At 44.7% G+C, this 14,645-nt stretch overlaps 1 protein-coding gene across 3 annotated transcripts in view; it reads left to right on the top strand.

Moving 5' to 3' along the window:
• The first annotated feature begins 9,637 nt into the window (after nt 1–9,637).
• FXR1 (FMR1 autosomal homolog 1) overlaps nt 9,638–14,645 on the top strand; it is a 68,006-nt gene continuing 62,998 nt past the window's right edge. The window contains exon 1 of one of the 3 annotated variants that reach the window (XM_073359290.1): nt 9,638–9,774. In XM_073359290.1, the coding sequence (XP_073215391.1) occupies nt 9,724–9,774 (51 nt within the window). In that variant the 5' untranslated portion in view covers nt 9,638–9,723. The remainder of the gene's footprint in view (nt 9,775–14,645) is intronic. The other 2 variants (XM_073359288.1, XM_073359289.1) reach the window with 2 other exon arrangements.

The raw sequence follows: 14,645 nt of genomic DNA, 5'->3' as shown, positions 1-14,645 counted from the left end.
AATAAGCCCAGTTCCCTCAGCCTCTCCTCATAAGTCACGTGCCCCAGCCTCCTCATCATTTTCATTGCCCTCCACTGGACTCTCTCCTATTTGTCCACATCCTTTCTGTAGTGGGGGGCCCAAAACTGGACACAATACTCCAGATGTGGCCTCAACAGTGCCGAATAGAGGGGAATAATCACTTCCCTCAATCTGCTGGCAGTGCTCCTACTAATGCAGCCCAATATGCTGTTAGCCTTCTTGGCAAGAAGGGCACACTGTTGACTCATATCCAGCTTTTCGTTCACTGTAATCCCCAGGTCTTTTTCTGCAGAACTGCCACTTAGCCAGTCCATCCCCAGCCTGTAGCAGTGCATGGGATTCTTCCGTCCTAAGTGCAGACTCTGCACTTGTCCTTGTTGAACCTCATCAGATTTCTTTTGGCCCAATCCTCCAATTTGTTTAGGTCCCTCTGGACCCTATCCCTACCCTCCAGTGTATCTACCTCTCCCTGCAGCTTAGTGTCATCTGCAAACTTGCTGAGGGTGCAATCCATCCCATCATCCAGATCATTAATGAAGATGTTGAACAAAACCGGCCCCAGGACTGACCCCTGGGTCACTCCGCTTGATACAGGCTGCCAACTAGACATCGAGCTGTTGATCACTACCTGTTGAGCCTGACAATCTAGCCAGCTTTCTATCCACCTTATAGTCCATTCATCCAATCCATACTTTTTTAACTTACTGGCAAGAATACTGTGGAAGAGTGTATCAAAAGCTTTGCTAAAGTCAAGATATATCACGTCCACCACTTTCCCCATATCCACAGAGCTAGTTATCTCATCATAGAAGGCAATCAGGTTGGTCAGGCATGACTTGCCCTTGGTGAATCCATGGTGACTGTTCCTGATCACCTTCCTTTCCTCCAAGTGCTTCAAAATGGATTCCTTGAGGACCTGCTCCATGATTTTTCCAGGGACTGAGGTGAGGCTGACTGGCCTGTAGTTCCTGGATTTTCCTTCTTCCCTTTTTTAAAGATGGGCACTATATTTGCCTTTTTCCAATTGTCTGGGACCTCCCCCGATTGCCACAAGTTTACCTTTCACATCCCTTGCTAGCTGCAACTCCAATTGTACTTTGGCCTTCCTGATTACACCCCTGCATGCTCAAGCAATATTTTTATACTCCTCCCTAGTCATCTGTCCAAGTTTCCACTTCTTGTAAGCTTCCTTTTTGTGTTTAAGCTTGTAGAAGATTTCTCTGTTAAGCCAAGCTGGTCGCCTGCCATATTTGCTATTCTTTCTGCACATCGGGATGGTTTGTTCCTGCACCCTCAATAAGGCTTCTTTAAAATACAGCCAGCTCTCCTGGACTCCTTTCCCCCTTATATTAGTCTCCTGGGGCATCCTGCCCATTAGTTCCCTGAGGGTGTCAAAGTCTGCTTTTCTGAAGTCCAGGGTCCATATTCTGCTGCTCTCCTTTCTTCCTTTTGTCAGGATCCTGAACTCGACCATCTCATGGTCACTGCTGCCCAGGTTGCCACCCACTTCTACTTCCCCTACCAATTCTTCCCTGTTTGTGAGCAGCAGGTCAAAAGGAGCATGGCCCCTAGTTGGTTCCTCCAGCACTTGCACCAGGAAGTTGTCCCAAACACACTCCAAAAACTTCCTGGATCGTCTGTGCATTGCTGTATTGCTTTCCCAGCAGATGTCAAGGTGATTGAAGTCCCCCATAAGAACCAGGGCTTGTGATCTGGAAACTTCTGTTAGTTGTCCGAAGAAAGCCTCGTCTACCTCATCCTCCTGGTCTGGTGGTCTATAGCAGACACCCACCAAGACATCACCCTTGTTGCTCTCACCTCTAAATTTAACCCAAAGACTTTCAACAGGCTTGTCTCCAGTTTCATACACCCAGGATTGTATTATCTTTCCATAGCAAACTCTGTGAGGCCATTGGTAGAAAATGGTGAAGTAACGTACTATTGCCATCTACTAGCAGCTTAAGTGGCCTTTTCCTGAGAAATCCAAAACATCCTCAGCTGTTCACACTGATTAAACTGGGAGCTGAGTATGTTCAGCATGTTACAGAATCAGATTCTACTTGCTGCAGTTGCCCAAGCTCCTGCTGTGGATGGAAGGATCTGGAATTGAGAGTCTAGGGATATCAGCAGTCTGCCAAAGCAGCAGAATAAGTAGGGTGACCAGGTGTCCAGTTTTTGACTGGAACAGCCGGTTGAAAAGGGATCCTGGCGGCTCCGGTCAGTGCTGTTGACTGGGCCATTGACTATCCAGTTGGCAGCGCCACACAGTAGGGCTGGCAGGCTCCCTGCTAGCCTCCGCACCACATGGCTCCCGGGAAGCAGCCGGCATGTCCCCCCTCTGGCTCCTATGCAAAGGGGCAGCCAGGGATCTCTGCACACTGCCCCCGCCCCAAGCGCCACCCCCGCAGCTCCCAGTGGCCGGGAATCCATGGAAGCTGTGGGGCGGTGCCTGCGGACAGGGCAGCGCACAGAGCCACCTGGCTGTGCCTCTGCATAGGAGCCGGAGTGGGGGTACATACCGCTGCTTCCTGGAGCTGCTTGAGGTAACTGCCTCCCGGAGCCTGCGCCCCTGACTCTCCCCCCGCATCCCAACCCCTTGCCCTGGTATCCCTCCCACTCTCCAAGCCCCTCAATCCCAGTCTGGAGCACCCTCCTACACCCCAAACTCCTCATCCACAGCCCCACCCCAGAGTCTGCACCCCCAGCCAGAGCCCTCACACCCCCAACCCCAACCTGCTGCCCCAGTCCAGAGCCCCCTCCCGCACTCTGAACCCCTCAACCCTAGCCCAGAGCCACCATCCCCCACACCCAATCCCTTGCCCAACCCAGAGCCCCCTCCTGCACCCTGAACCCCTCATTTCTGGCCCCATCCCAGAACCCGCACCCCCACCCCAGAGCCTGTACTGCCTCCCACACCACAACCCCCTGCCTCAGCCCAGAGCCCCTCCCATACTCTGAACCCCTCAGCTCCAGTAGTCACTCCTGATTTACAGTAATCTAAATAAAAGCGGAATTTGGTGCAGTCATCTTCCTCAGTCTGATTGCTTCCGAATGGCTGTCCAACCTCCTGAAAACAGCTGCCCTGTGCCCCATTTTTACCCAGCTGCAGCAACCTGCCGCACAAATAGTCTGTAAACAAGCTTGTCCTTTTAAACACCATCAAGTGCATATTTTCAGCAAAACTATTTTAATCAAAGTCACATGCAGATTACATTTGCTCAACCCAATTCTTGTTATCATTATTGACCAGAACTGTGCACAATAATCCAAATATGGTCATGGGGTGCTTCTTACAGTTCTAAAATAACTTCATTTGATACCTATTACATACCTTTTTTAATACACAATGGAATTTTGTTTGCAATTTTTACTGCTGAGGATGATACCTAATATTTAAGGTTTAATTTTTAACCCATGACACAGTTTTTTCCAAATATTTAACACTGAAACAATGAATAGCTTCAGAAATATTTTTAGACTTACCACAGAAAGTCTTTAAGCAATTCAATTTTTTGTCATTGGCTTTTTGGTTGCATAACTGTTTGTTACATAATATTCCTTTTGAACCTCTCATAGCTTGATCCTCCAAGGTGCTGAGTGCTCTCAACTAATGGGAATGAAGGGTACTCAGCACCGTGCATAACTGGGCCCTTATTGCCTCTTTTTATGACACAAAATCATTTAACAACCAGCTGAGATTTGTCCTATAAAGATGTATCCAATATTTGTTGTAGTTAAAGGTTGATATGAAATTAATGTAACCCAGTAAAGAGAAAATATTTATGCATGTGAGAGGACTAAGGAGGATGCAAATCAAACAGCCATTGTATCCCTAGTACTACCAGATCCCCAAACAAAAATGTGAAATATCTGAGTGGGAGAAAAAAAAGAAAACTTTTTTCTAACCTGCTGAAAAAAAATGATGCTCACATGATAGCTAGATACATCAAGGGTAACAAGAAAACAATCTACAAATACATTAGAAGCACCAGGAAGACCAAGGACAAGGTAGACACGTTACTCAGTGAGGGCGGGGGGGGGGGGGAACAATAACAGAAAATGTGGAAATGGCAGAAGTGCTAACTGACTTTTTTTAGTTTTCACCAAAATGGTTAGTAGTGATTGGACGTCAAACATAGTGAATGCCAGTGAAAATTATCTAGGCTCATAGGCTAAAATAGGGAAAGAAAAAGTGTAAAAGGTGTCTGCTGGTGGAATTTCTCAGAAAGCAGGTGGGAGAGCTGCAGGGAGAGGTACCTAGGCTGGGGCGCATCCGTGCCCATGAGGAATTCATTGAGAGTATTCATATGGAGATATCCAAGGCTGAGGAAGCTATCTAGCTATCTAGCTGGAGAAGACTGTTGTCATGCCAGGTAAGAGGATGTGGCTCTGTCACAGGGAGGACACTGGCTGCTGGCTACTTCTGGCAGCACCACAGTTGGCAGTGCTCCAGCCTTACTCCCAACCCATCCACCATAGTGCTGAAGAACTGTTATGTTGTGAATGCCAGTGAAAATGACAAATAGGGAAGAACTGATTGAGAATTTGAAAATGGAAGTCAGCTTGGGTGAAAGTGATCATGAAATGGTAGAGTTCATGACTCTAAGGAATGGTAGGTGGGAAAATAGCACAATAAAGATAATGGATTTCAAGAAGACAGACTTTAGCAAACTTGGGGAGTTGGTAGGTAAGCAAGTCTAAGGGAAAAAACAGCTCAAGAGAGTTGGCAGTTTTTCAAAGAAACATTATTAAGGGCAAAAGAGCAAACTATCCCACAGTGTAGGAAAGATAGGAAGTATGGCAAAAGACCACGCTGGCTTAACCAGAAGATCTTCAATGATCTGACCCTCAAAAAACAGTCCTACAAAAAGTGGAAACTAGGTCAAATTACAAAGGATGAATATAAACAAATAACAAATAACAGAAATCTGATGAGGTTCATTAAGGATAAGTGCAGGGTCCTGCACTTAGGATGGAAGAACCCAATGTACAGCTACAGACTAGGGACCGAATGGCTAGGCAGCAGTTCTGCGGAAAAGGACCTAGGGGTGACAGTGGACGAGAAGCTGGATATGAGTCAGCAGTGTGCCCTTGTTGCCAAGAAGGCCAATGGCATTTTGGGATGTATAAGTAGGGGCATAGCGAGCAGATTGAGGTATGTGATCGTCCCCCTCTATTCGACATTGGTGAGGCCTCATCTGGAGTACTGTGTCCAGTTTTGGGCCCCACACTACAAGAAGGATGTGGATAAATTGGAGAGAGTCCAGCGAAGGGCAACAAAAATGATTAGGGGTCTGGAACACATGACTTATGAGGAGAGGCTGAGGGAACTGGGATTGTTTAGTCTGCGGAAGAGAAGAATGAGGGGGGATTTGATAGCTGCTTTCAACTACCTGAGAGGTGGTTCTAGAGAGGATGGTTCTAGACTATTCTCAGTGGTGGAAGAGGACAGGACAAGGAGTAATGGTCTCAAGTTGCAGTGGGGGAGGTTTAGGTTGGATATTAGGAAAAACTTTTTCACTAGGAGGGTGGTGAAACACTGGAATGCGTTGCCTAGGGAGGTGGTGGAATCTCCTTCCTTAGAAGTTTTTAAGGTCAGGCTTGAAAAAGCCCTGGCTGGGATGATTTAATTGGGGATGGGTCCCGCTTTTGAGCAGGGGGTTGGACTAGATGACCTCCTGAGGTCCCTTCCAACCCTGATATTCTATGATTCTATGAACACAAGTATGTGGGGACAAAATTAGAAAGGCCAAGGCACAAAAGGAGATTAAATTAGGTAGAGACATAAAGGGTAGCAATAAAACTTTCTACAAATACATTACAAGCAAGAGGAAGACCTAGGACAGGATAGGCCAATTACTTAATGGGGTGCGGGGGGGAACAATAACAGAATATGTGGCAATGGCAGAAGTGCTAAATGATTTTTTGTTTCAGTTTTCACCAAAAAGGTTAGTAGCGATTGGACGTCTATCATAGTGAAAGCCAGTGAAAATGAGGTAGGATCAGAGGCTAAAATAGGGAAAGAACAAGTTAAAAATTACTTAGACTAGTTAGATGTCCTCAAGTCACCAGGCCCTGATGAAATACATCCTAGAATACTCAAGGAGCTGACTGAAGAGATATCTGAGCCATTAAAGACATGGAAGACAGGAGAGATTCCAGAGGACTGGAAAAGGGCAAATAGAGTGCCAATCTATAAAAAGGGAAATAAAGACAATCCAGGGAATTACAGACCAGTCAGTTTAACTTCAGTACTCAGAAAGATAATGGAGTAAATAATTAAGCAATCAATTTGCAAACACCTAGAAGATAATAAGGTGATAAGTAACAGCATGGATTTGTCAAGAACAAATCATGTCAAACCAACATAATAGCGTTCTTTAACAGAGTAACAAGCCTTGTGGATGGGGGAAGCTATAGATGTGGTATATCTTGCCTTTAGTAAGGCTTTTGATACTGTCTTGCATGACCTCATAAATAAATTTTGGGAAATACCACCTAGATGGAGCTACTATTAGGTGGGTGCATAACTGGTTGGAAAACCGTTCGCAGAGAGTAGTTATCAGTAGTTCACAGTGAAGCTGGAAGGGATATCAAGTGGGATCCCAGAGGGATCAGTTCTGGGTCTGGTTCTGTTCAAAATCTTTATCGATGATTTCCATGGTGAAGGGTTAAAAATCCATTGCTGATGTAATAACCTGGTATATGGATTTGTGTACAGGCCCGAAGTCCAGAGTTTGATCAAGAGGTCAGAGGCCTAGCAATAGCTAAGAGAAAGCAGAATAACCAAAAATAACCTTGCTTTTGCTAAAATATGCCTGGTCAGCAAAACGCCAGATGTTGGGGGCAATAATTGTGTCTTATTCAAAGTTGCAAATAGAACAAAGAAGCCCTTTGGAGTGTTGTGTTCAGCTCTGGGCACCATATTTCAGGAAATGTGGACAAATTGGAGAAAGTTCAGAGAAGAGCAACAAAAATGATTAAAGGTCTAGAAAACATGATCAATGAGGGAAGATTGAAAAAATTGGGTTTGTTTAGTCTGGAGAAGAGAATACTGAGAGGGAACATGATAACAGTTTTTAAGTACATAAAAGGTTGTTACAAGGAGGAGGGAGAAAATTGTTCTCTTTAACCTCTGAATATAGGGCAAGAAGCAATGGGCTTAAATTGCAACAATGGCAGTTTAGGTTGGTCATTAGGAAAACCTTCCTGTCAGGGTAGTCAAGCACTGGAATAAATTGCCTACAGAGATTGTGTATATTCCAATTAGTTTCCTAATATATGAATGAGAGAACATGATTAATATGAAGTGTTGTAACCATCAGTGGCTATGAAAAACTAATTTTTATATGTTTAACTAGGAGTTTAGATAGTTGTCAGATTAGCAGGCAGTTTCTAAAATTTTAACCTTTCATCTCACAGAATATGTTTACACATTTAAAAAAGAAAGAATAACATCAAACCTTTCCCATTCATTTGACATTTTATAATTGCAAGGAGTTTGTTTTGTTTTAGAGGTTGGGAGAAGTACGCATTTAGGCCCTGATTCCATATTGTGTAGTATACAGAGTCATATGCATTATTTCCCAGACTAAGGATTTTCTGTGCGAATTTGGAGAGCCACCCCTTCAGCCCCTTATGTGACTATTTGGGAAAAGTCCGTGGCAGTTTGCAGAGGCCAGGGCCCCATTGTATGTGTGGGAAAGTCCTGCCCCCTGTGTCTGTGTATATACAGGCAAGCCTTTTTTCTTGGGGAGTCAGGCCCTCCTGTGTGTTTAGAGATTCTCCCTCTCCTGCGGATTCTTGTTTATATTAGTGTCCACAACGTGCTAGGTGCTTTCCGAACACTGAAGACACAGCCCTTACCCCAAAGTACATGTAATCCAAAAGGACAAAGACAGACAAATGGTTGAGAAAGAAGGGAATATAACATACACAGTGAATTGGCTGATAACAGGCGTAAGGCTTATCAAACTTCGAGTGATTTAAACATACTGGATTTGGCTCCGTACATCTTTCCTCCATCATTCACCACCCTCCTCTTTCCCTTCCAGCCACCCACAACTCCGCTTCCAGTGTTATGCCTCCCCCTTCACAACACAGAATCATAGAATATCAGGGTTGGAAGGGACCTCAGGAGGTCATCTAGTCCAACCCCCTGCTCAAAGCAGGACCAATCCCCAATTAAATCATCCCAGCCAGGGCTTTGTCAAGCCTGACCTTAAAAACTTCTAAGGAAGGAGATTCTACCACCTCCCTAGGTAACGCATTCCAGTGTTTCACCACCCTCCTAGTGAAAATATTTTTCCTAATATCCAACCTAAACCTCCCCCACTGCAACTTGAGACCATTACTCCTTGTCCTGTCCTCTTCTACCACTGAGAATAGTCTAGAGCCATCCTCTCTGGAACCACCTCTCAGGTAGTTGAAAGCAGCTATCAAATCCCCCCTCATTCTTCTCTTCTGCAGACTAAACAATCCCAGCTCCCTCAGCCTCTCCTCATAAGTCATGTGTTCCAGACCCCTAATCATTTTTGTTGCCCTTCGCTGGACTCTCTCCAATTTATCCACATCCTTCTTGTAGTGTGGGGCCCAAAACTGGACAAAAAACATTTGATCCAACTCTTTGGCAGGGCACAAACAATCAGTGAGTAAACAATACAGGGTTGTGGGAGTGGTGGAAGAACTGTGTGTGGAATAGAGTGACCAGATGTTCTGATTTTACAGGGACAGTCCTGATATTTGGGGCTTTTTCTTGTATAGAGGCTTATTACCTCCCACCCCCCTCCCGATTTTTCACACTTGCTGTCTGGTCACCCTAGTGTGGGAGGTGGTAAGGAAGGGATGAACAATGTAGCCTGCTGTCCTGTGCCTATGGAAGGCCCCCTCCCCTCTCCAGGGTGGGGAAAGGAAACAGGTTTCCTGGGTCTGATGGTGAAGAGCCCCTCCCAGGGGTAAGGTGTAGTCACCAGACACTCAGTCCTGGGAGGCTTAGCAGCTGTAAACGGAGGAGGGGAGTGAGCCCCCCATAGTGCCACAAGTCCTCCTTTTCTTTTTGCGGATACAGACAAACACCGCTGCTACTCTGAAACATCCCCTGGGATGAGCCAGCTCCCGCCCAGGCTGTGTGAGCGTGTGGGAAGGAAGAGAGCCTTCTCCTGGGGACTAGCCACCCCGCTCCCGCGTCTGGCGCCCTGAGGGAGTTCGCCCGGGGAATGGGCTAGGCGGGGGCTAGCGTTAGGCCTGGGTTGGCGGGGTAACGAGGCCGCTGCTGGGCACTAGCCAGCGCCGCGCTCTGTGAGGGAGCGCTGGGGACAGGCGGCAGCCCGCCCTTTTGCGCGTTCGGAGCCAGCCCGCGCCCTGGGGGAGCCGGTTCTGCTCCGCCCCGGGGCGGGCGAGAGGGGCCCAGGGCGCGAGCGGGACGAGGGGAAGGCCGGAGGCGACCCGAGCAGGAAGAGGGAGCTCGGGGAGGGGACAGACGCCCCGCCCGGCGTGAGAGGGAATTAGCCGCTGCAGTGTGTGGGGAGGGGCCGGGGAGCCGAGCGGGAACACCCCCGCCCCTCCCATGCGAGGGGAGAGGGAGGCGAGCCAGCGCCGCCCCGCGGCGTGTGAGGACTCGGAGAGGGAGCGCGGAGAGCGCCCCCTCCCCCCCAGTGGTGACAGTTTCTAGAAGCCTGTCCCGGCGTCCTTTGCGGTCTCAACATGGAGGAGCTGACCGTGGAAGTGCGCGGCTCCAACGGGGCCTTCTACAAGGTATCGGCCCGCGGCGAGCAGCGGGAGCGGGGCGGGTAACGGTTTCCGTGTCCCGGGCTCGGCCTGTCCCTCTCACCCAAAGAAACCGTTAGGGTAGTTTCGGGCCCGGGGCGGGCAGGTGATAGCGAGGCGGGGCCTACGGGGCAAGGGTGTTCGCGGGCGGGGGGGAGGTTTGCCTGGGTGTGGTGGGGAAGGGTGGGCTGGAGGGAGTGCGAGTGCTTGGGGGCGCTGGGAGAAGGGGGTTGGGTTGTGGAGTGGGCTGGGGGAGGGGCTGCCTGGGGAAGGTGGCTGGGCTGGGAGGAGACATCTGCGTGCGTGGTAGGGTTTGAGCAGGAGTTTGGGGGCGCCTAGATGAGGTTTAGTCTCAATTGATGGGGCTAGTCCCATGTAAAGTGGAAGGGGGAGTCTGCTTTCATTGGGTCTGAGGCAGGTTGTCAGCTGACAAATGGAGAAAGATTTCTTCCTTTTTGGGGGTGAGGGTTTGGATTATTATTTGAAGACTAGAAGCGTTTTGTAGGAGCCTGGGGGGGGGGGGGTGGATTAAATTGCTGAAAATAAAAGCCCATATAATATAATGCTTAGGGACCTGGAGTTTATTTATGTCATCAGAAAGCTTCCTTCACCACCACCCTCCCTGGTATGCCAGGATGTTACAGAATCAATACAAAATACTCTCAGCTGTTGCCTGTCAGTCTTTTTCCCTAAGCCAGGCCTGAGATGTTTGAGAATCCCAGCTCTTTTTATAGAGAGAGCCCTCTGTGTTCCTTCACAGGAGGGCTGATTGCAGCCATCATTGTGAGCACTCACTTTATGCTCTGCTCCCTGTGCACTTAATTTCAGGACTCTCTTAATCACTTACATCTAATCATAGATTTGTAATAGCCCACTATGTCAGACAGTGATTTATTTGCCCTTTGCATGAGTTTCCTGTTGGTTATGTCTGTGGATTTACATTGGATATCATATGGTAATTTTTATAGTATGTAAACCCAGTTGGTGTTTTAAGGATCATAACCAGCTGATTTTACAAGTTTTTGACTTTTAATAGGTAGCTGGTTGATAAACTATTAAGAAGGACTCTGATGGAAAGAACTTACTAGGGAAAATTGTATTTCCACTCTTAATATGTAGTGTTGCATTTTTTATTCAGATCAAGAGTGATGTTTGACTTTGACAAAGAAATTTTAAAAGTCTTATTGAGATTTTGAAAGTCTCATCAGAACACAGATTAAAATCCTTCATCGTAAGAGAAAGATGCTTTTAAAAAAGAGAAGGGAGTCTTTTCTGCTGGTTAGAGTAGTCAGGAATTTTATCTAGATACTATTCCTGGCTCTGCCATTGCCTTGCTTTGTGACCTTGGACAATTTACTTAACTATGCTACAGTTTCCTCATCTGTTGAAGAATACAAGGGTTTACAAGAGTGTTATGAAGTACTTTAGACTCTTTGGATGAAAGGATATGTGTACATTCAAAATTATCATCATAAAAAGCCTGCTTTATAATCTGGAATGATGAAGTGTCCCTCCAAGTAAGTGAGAATTGGAAGGGCTGGATCTGTACTATTGTGTATTTAGCACTATAAAGGGTGGTTAATGGAAGTAATGGGCCATAGGGAGATGACCCTAAGTGGGTTTTACTTAGAAATGACTAGTTTGGCGGTCAGCTCTATTAACTGAGGTCTGGAGTAAGAATGACATTTAATACTGAAGTAGTCCAGTTATTAAGAGTTAGGTTTGTATTCCAATTTCTTTCTGGGGTTGAAATGTATTGAGTTAAGACTATTGGTCGCCTTGTGATCCATACCCACACACCCTTTCAGAAGATCCTGTTTTGTTTTGGTAGATAAATACGGTGAAATAACATCTACTGATGGTCAGGTCTGGTTGACCTAAAAAGCTGTTGCATGTTAAACAAATAAAGGTTGCATGTGTGTCTAGGATCTAAATTGCTTAATTTTTCTGTCTAGGGTTTGGGTGGGAGGGAGGGAGGAATCAGATTGATGCTTTCAGCATCCCTGGGTAGTGATAGAATAGCAAGACTTACAAGGGGATCACTATCTCAGGTAAGATTTGTGTATTCTCAGGTCAGTGTATGGAAGGCATTACCTTGTTCTTCTGAAGGGGAAAAAAAACATATTAGCATGACAGGATGAAACCTGAGGGCTGCGCTCTGTCCTGGATTCAGACTCTCTATTGCGGTATACCTCAATCATGTCATGAGATGTGAAACTTACCCACCATGCCAACAGATACAAAGCCAAGCTGCTAATTGTGTAAAATAATTCTTGTATAAATGACTTAACTGCAGCTAAGCTATAATCATGTGCTTACAAAAATCTTTAATATTAATTCAAAGTTGCCATATGTTTTACTGTATTTAGTTCTTTAGAACTATGAACATGGCATCAATAATAGCTTCTCTTGTCCCTCACTAATTGCACTTCATTTGCTAGAATTATAGAGTTTTTTATGTGTGTATTATAAATGACACAATTTAGTAAGGAAAATGGTTAATGTACTTTTCTAAAAATAGAAAAGATCAAAATCTATTTTTCCACAATATAAATCAATTTAATTAAAAGCGTAACTGGTTATGGTGTATGCTACAAGAGGGATTTCTTGATGGTTAGCTCTTGTAATATAATCTGATTTAACTCTAAACCAGTGATTTTCAAATGAGGGCTGCTGCTAGTTCAGGGAAAGCCCCTGGCGGGCCGGGCTGGTTTGTTTATGTGCCGCAGCCGCAGGTCGGCCGATCGCTGCTCCCACTGGCTGCAGTTCGCTGCTCTAGGGCAATGGGGGCTGTGGGAAGCGGCGCGGGCCGAGGGATGTGCTGGCCGCCCTTCCTGCAGGCCCCATTGGACTGGAGCGGCGAACCGCTGCCAGTGGGAGCCGCGATCGGCCGAACTTGCGGACATGGCAGGTAACCAAACCGGCCAGGCCCGCCAGGGGCTTTCCCTGAACAAGCCGCGGCCCTAGTTTGAAAACCACTGCTCTAAACCATTAACCTCCAAACCAATTTTAAATATTTTTTTAAATAAACATTATCTGACAAGCTTCTGTTAAACATTTTTACTTTATCCAATGGACAGAGAGTACTCTTCTCATCTTACTCCTCTTAGAAGGTTCACAAATTAAAGCCCTCGTCCCTCAAGTTGTTTCATGTGGACTGAGATCTGCCTGCATGGAACAACTTGTAGGATTGGGGCCTAAGGTATGATGAGGCCAAGGCAGATAAGTTGAACACCAGGTAAATTAATCTTTGCAGGATCCTTCAGATGAGCATCTTAAAAAAAACCCAGGTTTTAATAGTGTGGTCAAAAATAAAGAAACTAAGTGGTACAATACTGTTGCAATTGTATATTGCTATATTGCTTGTGTGCATTTATGGCATATACAGCAATGCAGAATACTACTTACGTACTAGGGCGCCACATTGTAGTTACTGCAGACACTATACCTTTGAATTTCCTGATTTATGTGCATTTGTATTCTCAGTTATTATTTAACCGTAGGGTCAAAGTACATTTTGTTGGTAAAATAAAGTTAACATATTTTTGAAGGATTATTTTTATCCAGCACACATTTGTAATAACTAGACTTTCATGCTGAAAAATAACACACAATGAACCAAAAATATCCCTAGCATAAGCAGGTGCAACTCCCTGTTTGTTACCAGTGGAAATAATATACACTTATGCCCAGGCTAAATTTGAGCCAGTATTGACTAATGCTTCAGGTAATCATAGGAAAGTTGTGTATGTACCAGATGTCATTCTGATTCCCCAGAAATTCTGTCTTAAGAAGTGACCATTAATAGTAAACTACCAAGTGGGGCCAGGGTAGGTTGATTTAAATACCAAGTAAAAGCCTTGATTTAAATATCCAGTTTTAATCAACTTTTCCATTTGTGCTTCAGTTCTTCTCTAAAGAGAGATTTATTCACATTGGTTGATATAACCATTAAAACATGCTGATTTTACAATTAATTAGAATGTGTACGCTAGGTTTGGTACATCTTTTTTCTACATAGGAGGGTACACTATAACTATATACATTTGTTTAAGCAATGATGTAGCTTAATATTTTCAGATTCTTATTAATTGTACACTTTTAATATGTTAGAAAATGGTGAATGATTAACTTTTTGCTCATGATTTGTGTCAAGCTGCATTAGGATGGTAGCTGGAATTTAATTTGAGACATTACAGCACATAAAATGTATTTTTATTAAACAAAACAAGGCCTTAAAACAGTACATGATCTATTGTGCCATATTTATAAAGCTTGACCTCAAAAGTTTTTCTCATTACTTTGTTTATATAGAAAAGCAGCTTTCAATTCAGAGTGTTTGATAGAGGCTCATAGATTCAGCATTATAATTTTTTTTATTTAAATGTTTTAAGATATTATAATAAGGTTAGGCCTTAACATATTTTGTATTAAGTTTGGATTTCAATTTAAACAGGTTTATTATTGAAGGGAAAAACTTAGAATTTAAATAACAATAAAAGTCTGATTTAAATAAAAAAATCTGATTTTTATATTAAAAAAAATCATCCATTTTTATCCACCTTGAGGAGGGTTTTTTTATTTATGTATTAAATGAAATAATTCACATATGTGATCGTTATAAAAATACAGTGCTTAGGCATTAAAAGGCTTAAGGATTTGGTAATAGTATTCAGATCTTTTGACCTCAACATCAGAGCTTCAGACACAGCCCACAACACTAGTTATCGAAACCTTTATGATGTGAGGTTCTTTCAATGAATAAGGTGCACGTAGTCAAGTTTGTAATGTGCCAGGTTTTCATGACACAGAAATTGCCACCGTTCCTTGTTAGCAATATCAGCAAACAGACAAATGAC

This window comes from Lepidochelys kempii, chromosome 9 (genome assembly GCF_965140265.1).
Source record: "Lepidochelys kempii isolate rLepKem1 chromosome 9, rLepKem1.hap2, whole genome shotgun sequence".
Lineage (NCBI taxonomy): Eukaryota > Metazoa > Chordata > Testudines > Cheloniidae > Lepidochelys > Lepidochelys kempii.
Note: the sequence above shows the minus strand (reverse complement) of the source record. Positions and strands in the feature narration are given on the sequence as shown.